A 10,000-nucleotide genomic window follows, 5' to 3' on the forward strand; every position below is an offset into this window, starting at 1 on the left:
CAACCTCCAGATTTTAAAATCTGACAGCCACATGTCACACTCAGGAGAAGATGGTCAGATATACAGATCTTATCTGGACTTAGCCTCCTTCAGTGTTTTGAAAAGTCTGTGGGAAAAATGAATGGAAAAGTTTTGAAGCGGCGCAGACTTGGAAGTGGGCGGGACCGTTGAGCTCCATGAAATGACTGACAGTTGGTCATTGGTCTTTAGGCCTGAGTCAAAGCTTGTGATTGGTCCTTAGGTCTGAGAGGGCGGGGTTTGTGGAGTAAGTGGGCTGGTCACACTGCAGAAGCACCACATTTATATTTATATGTACTGACTCTTCTGTCCACAGATCCGACCGGACTGACTGGTCTGTGCATCAGTGCCGCAAACGTGAGCGCCGCCGTGTCTGCTGCGCTGAGCAGTGCTGGGTAAGGCGCCTCCTTCACAAAGTCAACAAAGTCAAAAATCTAAATTCAAAGGGACAGTGCTGCAGTTTCTAAAGTACCATCATTTCCAGTGGACAAATTTAACAATAAGACAATAGTTGTGTGCAGAGCGGCACCGAACAACAACAACAATAATAATGATGATTTAAAATAATATGTAAAGAGCAACATAAATAGCATGTTGTAAATAAGAAAGTAGGTGTTACCTTGTTAGGTGGAATTAGATCAAAGTGATCCCAAACCATGGATCACTTTTTTCCACTTGTAGATGCCGTCGAAAATGAAACAAACGCCAAAAGTTGCCAAAAATCACCACTAACGTCACACGATACTCCTCACTACCCAACAGTTTTAAGAAATATTGGTGCATCTTTTATACTGTAGCAGTTTAGCGCTCGTCAAACCACAGAAGTGCGCCGAACACTCTGAACCAATCGCAGAGCGGAACATTCGCCGAGCCAATGAAACGCTTTGATGCGCTGAAGCGACTGACACGCAGAGCCAAGCAGTCGGGGGAGGGACCCACACTTCCACATGAGCGGCTGCTGCGAAAGAAAGAAAGAACGAGACGTGCTCCGGAGCTCCGACTCATGTGCCCATCACTAATAAAACCTCTTGTTTTAAAGCGCTTATGACGGGTCGGACTACTACACTGCAAAAACCATTAAGATAGAAACACTCGAATCTCTCAGAAAATGACTTATAAGTTTGAAATGATCTCGCTGCACGGACAGATCATTTTACTTGACAAGTTCCCTTAAAATAAACGACCTCTAGACTAGACTGAAGCTTCTCAGAACCAGTGAGTAGATCATAAATCTGAAAACAAGATGAAGAACCTGATATAAGTTTGAAAATCTTGGTCAGATGAGAGAAATGAGGTCTATTTAAGATTATGCTAAAAATAGAATAATTCTCCTCCCACTTTGGCAATAAGACACAGTTTTCTTTATTGATTTTATTAGAATGATCAAACAGTTCATTGTCCTGACACAGAAATATGAAGGAGTAAAGTTCTGTCTGATGAACGTGTGTTTGCTGTAGATGTGACACGGTGCAACAAGAGCCGCCCGACGTCTCCGTTAACTGTTCCATCGCCAAACAACAGTGAGTCCCCACTCCACCACACACACACACACACACACACACACACACACACACACACACACACACACACACACACACACACACACGGTCCTCTATAAGTCACGGTTAAAGTCATTGCTCTGCCTGGAATGTTCCACAGTGTGACATTAAACAGCTCTACCTCACATTTATTCAGTTACAGGTGGTTTTACTGCAAACATGAGCTCGACAGCGGAAGCTAAACACGCTCTTTTACAACAAATGTGATCTCAAAACTCCATGTGTGTTTATTTGTTGTTTGTTTGTCTTTTTCTTCTGTTTTGATCATTCTCAAACTGACTTTTAGTGCCCTCTGCTGGTTGGTTAAGAGAACACAGACATGACATTTTTTTATTTGCTATGGATCCTGTCACATGTACGCAAGTTTAATCTAAGTCAGAGTTTGTGCTCCTCATGTTTATCTAAGTCAGAGTTTGTGCTCCTCATGTTTATCTAAGTCAGAGTTTGTGCTCCTCATGTTAAACTAAGTCAGAGTTTGTGCTCCTCAAGTTTATCTAAGTCAGAGTTTGTGCTCCTCAAGTTTATCTAAGTCAGAGTTTGTGCTCCTCATGTTTATCTAAGTCAGAGTTTGTGCTCCTCATGTTAAACTAAGTCAGAGTTTGTGCTCCTCATGTTTATCTAAGTCAGAGTTTGTGCTCCTCATGTTTATCTAAGTCAGAGTTTGTGCTCCTCATGTTAAACTAAGTCAGAGTTTGTGCTCCTCATGTTAAACTAAGTCAGAGTTTGTGCTCCTCATGTTTATCTAAGTCAGAGTTTGTGCTCCTCATGTTTATCTAAGTCAGAGTTTGTGCTCCTCATGTTAAACTAAGTCAGAGTTTGTGCTCCTCATGTTTATCTAAGTCAGAGTTTGTGCTCCTCATGTTTATCTAAGTCAGAGTTTGTGCTCCTGTCTTACTTTACTTTGGTTCTGTTATTCTGCTTTAACTCGGTTGTTCTGTTTAAGTCATTTCCCTTGTGGATCAGTTAAAGTTCCATCTGACTCGATTCTCTCGTCGATGTTAGAATGTTATTTCCTCATCACAAACACACCCAGAGTTCTGTTTTGTGTTTTCACACGTTTAAACACACAAACTTGCAGATTTAGGCTGAGTTCTTCCCTCAGACAACAGTCCACAAGATTCCACCTTGTGATGTCATCATGTGGTGATACAGGAAGTGCTCCACTGTGTTTTGAAACTCCACACACCTTCACTAGAATCAACTGGATCATTTCAGATGTGGAATTGTCTGTACTGAGCTGTGCTAAAAATATCTGTTCACTTGAAAACTGCCACTTCATGACATCACAAGGTGGAGCAGAGCATTTTGAGCTTTGGAGATGTGGACAGATTCATAATCAGGGGCTACTCAAACATGTGTGAATGAAACACTCACTGAACACTCATGAAACAAGCTCACCAGAGTCAGTTTAGTGTGATCCAGGAGCTTTAAGTGAATCTAAATCAAAGTCCAAGTGTCTGGTGACTGGACGATCACATCACGTGTGATTTACCCACAGATGTGAGCTCCTGAACAGCAGCCTCTTCTCCGACTGCCACTCCACGATTGACCCGTCTCTGTTCATGGAGACCTGTGAGGAGTTTCTGTGCAAATACCCCTCTAAGGACGGCTTCGACTGCGCCTTCCACGACGCCTACGCCGCCGTCTGCTCCATGTTCAACGTCACACTGCCCGAGTGGAAAACCTCAGCAAACTGCAGTGAGGACGACACTTCAGTCAAAAGCCTAAAGAACTTTATTTACCTCCTTCTCCTCCTCTCTGTTTCTCTGACTCTGCTCCAGCCTGCTCCTTTCTGCCGGAGTGTTCTTCTCGTTCTTCTGACACACTTGTTCTTCTCGTTCTTCTGACACACTTGTTCTTCTCGTTCTTCTGACACACTTGTTCTTCTCGTTCTTCTGACACACTTGTTCTCTCGTTCTTCTGACACTTGTTCTCTCGTTCTTCTGACACTTGTTCTTCTCGTTCTTCTGACACACTTGTTCTTCTCGTTCTTCTGACACACTTGTTCTTCTCGTTCTTCTGACACACTTGTTCTTCTCGTTCTTCTGACACACTTGTTCTTCTCGTTCTTCTGACACACTTGTTCTTCTCGTTCTTCTGACACACTTGTTCTTCTCGTTCTTCTGACACACTTGTTCTTCTCGTTCTTCTGACACACTTGTTCTTCTCGTTCTTCTGACACACTTGTTCTTCTCGTTCTTCTGACACACTTGTTCTTCTCGTTCTTCTGACACACTTGTTCTTCTCGTTCTTCTGACACACTTGTTCTTCTCGTTGTTGCAGAGTTCCCGGTGGATTTCTGTAAGGACACTTACTGCAGTGACCATGAGTTCTGTGGTGCTCACATGTATGAAGAAACTTGCATCTGTCGCGCTCTGTTTGCTGCCAAATATAACGGGACTCTTGGTATGAGCTCACACTTGGGATTTTATTTAAAAAAACAGATGATCCACAAATGTTAGATGTTATGATTCTATGTTGGGGATGACGTACTTTATCTTAAGTTCCTCTCAGCTGACAACAATCACATCACTGCCGTTGTATAACGGCACTATGTTCAAAAGTTACTGCGATATGTTTTTTTTCTCTCTATTCATACTGACTGAGCTCTGTACAAAACACGACCAGCAGAGGGAATAACTTTAGAAAAATTACACAATGACGACCTTTTCTAACTCGCTAACACACGTGTGCAGCTGTGACGAACACGATTTGATGGCAGAAATGCTCAGATTTTCATTTAGTGCTGGAGCCTTCTGGACTTTAATCTCTAATGTAACAATCCTGAAAATGTTGTGTATTTTTTAGTGCTTAGAAGAGGGTGGAGGGACTTATTAAACAGGATTCATGATATAAGTGTGAATAAAGCTACTCCAGGTATATAAAGTCAATATATTTTGCATGTGTGCGTTAAATGTCTGGAACAGAGCGTTTGTGTCGGTACCAGGCTCTGAGCGACTCTTCTAAACACGTCGCTGCCCGTGAATCCTGCTTGACTTCAGTCTTCTCTGCGGTGTCAGTGGTGAATGGAGGATTTGTTTTTGTTCCAGGCGATCCCACCGTGTGCAGCCAAAACTCCGCGTCCCTCTCCCTCGCTGCGTGTCTACTGACTGCCCAAGGAGTCCATTATGACGAGTTACAACTGGTTAATCCCAACTGCACCGGCGTGTTGGACGCGACCAGCCACATGCTGAACTTTGGGTTTGATGCAGACAACATGTGTGGGACCAATGTGACGGTATGTGCACAAATATATGATTTGATATGATTTTCAACAGTCAGTGATCAACTATGCTCTTTTTGATGGAGAGGTGTGCAGCCTCTTTCAGAAAAAAAATCAAACAAACATGTTTTGGAGTTTAGACTTTGGGAGAAAACATCTTTTGACATGTGTTGTATTAAAGGTCCGACATTACACACAATTCATTCTTGTGAGCGTTAAGTCATGTGAATTCTGTTTTGTTTCACACATGTTTGAGTAATCTTTATTATTACTCTGTCTACATCTCCAAAGCTCCAAGTGCTCTGTTCCAACTTGTGATGTCATCTAGTGGTGGTTTTCAACTGAACATCTACGTTTTACCTTCTGTTCAACAGAGATTGGCAACTTCATTGGCCTCACAATGAACATTAGTGTTGGTGCAGAGACACAAACATCTCTCTTTCTAGACATTAGAAATGTACTTAAAAAATTAATAACAAGTTGATCACATGAGTCACACCCGTGACCCGTGTGACCCGTGTGACCCGTGTGACCCGTGTGACCCACGTGACCTCAAAGACTTCAAAGTGCATGTCACAAAGTGTTCTATCTTTGACATGTTTTGCCCTAACAACATAAAACTTGACAGTGCACACGGCCGTCCCATTAGGATGACACCCTCTGAATTTGAGCTCAGGTGGACGAGCGGTTGGACAGTTGTGTGTGGAACAGACACACACACACACACACTTTCCTTGCAGTAATAGATGGATGTCTCTTTGTAAACACAGAAGTGTCCTCTGCTGAAGTATTTCTTGGATTAGTTTACTTTTTAACACCATGTCAGTGACATTTACCTGCAGCTCCCTGTTCACTGCCCGATCTTTAAATATTTATTCATTTTAGTGTAACTCCACATAGAGATCAAATGGAACAGGAAGTAGTGACGCTCACCATGAGGTCGCACAGAGACTATTGAGCCTTAAAATATAATGTTCCAGCTTTCACCTACGGAACAATCAGTCCGTACACTAATTATCCAGCAATAATCAAGTTTTCTTCTGGTCCATGTGTGCGGCAGAGTGAGAACAACCAGCTGATCTTCAAGAATAAAGTGGTGCTCAAGAACCACACCTCCAGCATTATCACTCGCCACAACCAGTTTGAGCTGGACTTCTCCTGCTACTACGACCAGCCTGAGATCAAGACTATGGCCCTCAAGATCAAGGACAGGTCTGCTCATAGTCCTGGTTCAGTTCTCATGTAGACCTGGTTTAGTCCTGGTCTTAGTCCTGGTTTAGACCTCACATTCTCTGACATCATCTCCCTTTTTTTGTTTGGACATGTTTGTGCAGCTCTGTGGTGCAGACCATTGTGTCTGGACTCTGGTCTTATAACCTGACCATGAAGGCCTACCTGGACTCAGACCTGATCGATCCCATCGTCCCGACCACGGAGCTGCAGCTGGATCAGCCCATCTGGGTGGAGCTGAGCGCCGAGGAGCTGGACCAAGACCTGGTCTCCATAGTTACGGACTCCTGCTGGGGCACCAGTCAACAGCCGTCCAACTCCACGCCCCAGTACAAGCTGATCCAAAACGGGTGAGAAACCGGCTCAGTCCTTCATTAGTTTTAAGGCTCATTTATGCTTTGCTTTCATGGGTAAACAGATCCGTGCGTGCCAAGCGGAGTAACCGTCACTGCATTTATACTTACAAACTTTTCTAATGCCAAGGCTGCAATCTCACCAAGCAGCAGAGGGCGCAGCAGTCAGTTAGAGAATGAACCAAAACACACAAAATAGTGCAAAAAACAAACAAACATAGAAGCGTCCACAGCGGCTTTTAGCATCTGTGGGAAAAGAGCCAAGAAAGATGAGGAGAGAGAAGCATTTGTTTGTTTTGCAGCTGTTTTAGTCACTTTTTAAGAAGTTTAGTGGAAATCATTGCTCATTGAGAGAAGGCCAAGGGTTTGAAAGTCACTTTCCTTCACTTTGTTTCTGCGCTACACAATTCCATAGAACGTGCTTCTTATATTTGATGTTTTTTGTATTCCGATGTCGATACTTTGGTTTATCTGCCGATACTGGAGCTCAGACTAAATATCATTTATTCCCTATAAACACAACTGTAACTGTTATTTAAAGTAACAACAAAACAGCTTTGATAATCTAAGTTTAATATTACGACACGTTTGAAAACAACAGGGACTAGAAAATAGTTCATAAACCAAAATGGATCATATGAGTGCAGATATCTGATACCAGTATCATATGAGTGCAGATATCCGATACCAGTATCATATGAGTGCAGATATCTGATACCAGTATCATATGAGTGCAGATATCTGATACCAGTATCATATGAGTGCAGATATCCGATACATATGAGTGCAGATATTGATACCAGTATCATATGAGTGCAGATATGATACCAGTATCATATGAGTGCAGATATCTGATACCAGTATCATATGAGTGCAGATATCTGATACCAGTATCATATGAGTGCAGATATCCGATACCAGTATCATATGAGTGCAGATATCCGATACCAGTATCATATGAGTGCAGATATCCGATACCAGTATCATATGAGTGCAGATATCCGATACCAGTATCATATGAGTGCAGATATCTGATACCAGTATCATATGAGTGCAGATATCCGATACCAGTATCATATGAGTGCAGATATCTGATACCAGTATCATATGAGTGCAGATATCCGATACCAGTATCATATGAGTGCAGATATCTGATACCAGTATCATATGAGTGCAGATATCTGATACCAGTATCATATGAGTGCAGATATCTGATACCAGTATCATATGAGTGTAGATATCTCCGATACCAGTATCATATGAGTGCAGATATCGGATACCAGTATCATATGAGTGCAGATATCCGATACCAGTATCATATGAGTGCAGATATCTGATACCAGTATCATATGAGTGCAGATATCTGATACCAGTATCATATGAGTGCAGATATCCGATACCAGTATCATATGAGTGCAGATATCCGATACCAGTATCATATGAGTGCAGATATCCGATACCAGTATCATATGAGTGCAGATATCTGATACCAGTATCATATGAGTGCAGATATCCGATACCAGTATCATATGAGTGCAGATATCCGATACCAGTATCATATGAGTGCAGATATCTGATACCAGTATCATATGAGTGCAGATATCCGATACCAGTATCATATGAGTGCAGATATCCGATACCAGTATCATATGAGTGCAGATATCCGATACCAGTATCATATGAGTGCAGATATCCGATACCAGTATCATATGAGTGCAGATATCTGATACCAGTATCATATGAGTGCAGATATGATACAGTATCATATGAGTGCAGATAGATACCAGTATCATATGAGTGCAGATATCTGATACCAGTATCATATGAGTGCAGATATCTGATACCAGTATCATATGAGTGCAGATATCTGATACCAGTATCATTTGGGAGAAGTAGAAAGGAGGTGGGTCCAAACTTTTGTGTATTTGAACAGAAACTGGATTTTCCACACATGGTTTTTCTCGGTTTTCTTTTTTATTCTTGTTCTTATTGTACTCTGGTGTGCAGCTGTGCCAACCCCGCGGACGCCTCTGTGAAAGTCACCGGGAACGGCGTGGGAACCTCCAACAGCTTCACCTTTAAGATGTTCGAGTTCACCGGCTTGTCCTCTGACGTCTACCTGCACTGTGAGGTGTCTCTGTGCGTGACCAGCGACGGCTGTGCCCCGGTGAGTCTCCAACACCTCCACTCAACTAACCCTCTGTCTGCACCGTTTCAACTTCAGCATTTATAATAATCTGTAATAATCACAGTTTTACAAAACCATTTGTCCAGGACTGAACCAGGACTGAACCAGGAGGTGTGCCTGCATAGACTGTTGGGTGATCAGAACTGAGACCAGGACCAGGACCAGGACTGAGACCAGTTTAGACCTGGTTTATTATTCATTATTATTATTATTATTAGTCCTGGTTCAGTCCTGTTCCAGTCCTGGTTTAGTCCTGGTTTAGTCCTAGTTTAGTCTTGGTTCAGTCCGGGTTCAGTCCTGGTTCTTAAAAAGAAGTATTTTTGCACAGTTTCTATCACTGTCTCTCTGTGTGACAGGTGTGTGGGGGAGGACTACGCCGCCGCCGCCGCTCCCTCAAAAAACACCGCAACCGCGCCCTCATCACCATGTCCTGGACCAACTGACACCAACTGGGACCAGGTCAGATGCTGCTCTGGTTTTTATTCCTTTATATATATATGTATATATATAGTTATATTTTTTTTAGCTTTCAACCCTCCTCAAAAAAAGTTTTAGACGTTATTTACGCATGTTTCAGTCATTTAGCGATCTCTCTAACCCTATTCGAACCCTCCTTACGGTTTAGCTGCAAGATTCTGTCCAAAGCTCCGCCCACAAGCCTACATCGCCCACGCTCCCACAGCCTGTACGAGGCTCCGCCCCCCTGCTCCTACGCGACAATTCTCCATAAATACACAAAAACATGACACAAAACTGAACACGACAACTTCACAAACCCGATGCGGTGTGCGGCAGTTCTGTTAGCTGGACGCACACGGATTGTTGTTCGGATGGCGCTCTGAAAGGGGAGTGACTTAGCGCTGAGAGCAGAGGGAGAGGAGGCTCCGAAACAAAAGTGAATCTTCTAAAACACGTTAATATGTCGATTTCAGCAAATATAACATGTTCTAAACAGTGAAAGTTGAGACGGAGATGGAAATATTTGATGTGATTTGTGGTTCTAACTCCGTGTTTTGCTTTTAGGTTCCCAAAACGTCCTGGAGAAGTTTGTGACGACCGGACGGGCGAGCCTCCTCTCAACACCCAGTTTATTTCTGCCTCCTTCCTTCTTTGCTTTTTGAATTGAAATGTACTCTGATGTTTCTAATCATGAATTCATATGAAAATCTAAATTTGAACCAAAACAAAACTGATTAAATAAATAATAAAAAATATATATACATAAAAAATAATAAAAAAATAAATAAATAATAAAAATAAAATAACATAAAATAAAATAAAATAAAATAAAACAAAAATAAATCAAATCAAATCAATCAAAATTATATGTATATGGGTGAAAAAATCATAGGGAAAAAAGTTGTGATTTTGTGTGATGTTTGAGTGTGTGGAACTCCTGCCTCACAGCCAGAAGGTCCCAGGTTTGATT

At 42.2% G+C, this 10,000-nt stretch overlaps 1 protein-coding gene across 1 annotated transcript in view; it reads left to right on the forward strand.

The window, feature by feature from the left end:
- The window catches only part of LOC129409182 (uncharacterized), a 20,672-nt gene that overhangs the window by 10,587 nt on the left and 85 nt on the right, over positions 1 to 10,000 (forward strand). Inside the window, exons 9-18 of the mRNA XM_055154385.1 lie at positions 335 to 413; positions 1,476 to 1,538; positions 3,076 to 3,275; positions 3,861 to 3,983; positions 4,628 to 4,815; positions 5,861 to 6,012; positions 6,135 to 6,380; positions 8,391 to 8,550; positions 8,928 to 9,030; positions 9,595 to 10,000. The exon at positions 9,595 to 10,000 is cut by the window's right edge and continues 85 nt beyond it. Coding sequence (XP_055010360.1) covers positions 335 to 413; positions 1,476 to 1,538; positions 3,076 to 3,275; positions 3,861 to 3,983; positions 4,628 to 4,815; positions 5,861 to 6,012; positions 6,135 to 6,380; positions 8,391 to 8,550; positions 8,928 to 9,014 — 1,298 coding nt within the window. The 3' untranslated portion in view covers positions 9,015 to 9,030; positions 9,595 to 10,000. The remainder of the gene's footprint in view (positions 1 to 334; positions 414 to 1,475; positions 1,539 to 3,075; positions 3,276 to 3,860; positions 3,984 to 4,627; positions 4,816 to 5,860; positions 6,013 to 6,134; positions 6,381 to 8,390; positions 8,551 to 8,927; positions 9,031 to 9,594) is intronic.

The sequence above is a fragment of the Boleophthalmus pectinirostris genome, unplaced genomic scaffold, assembly GCF_026225935.1.
Source record: "Boleophthalmus pectinirostris isolate CB_2022bp ecotype Guang Dong unplaced genomic scaffold, ASM2622593v1 HiC_scaffold_19, whole genome shotgun sequence".
NCBI lineage: Eukaryota > Metazoa > Chordata > Actinopteri > Gobiiformes > Gobiidae > Boleophthalmus > Boleophthalmus pectinirostris.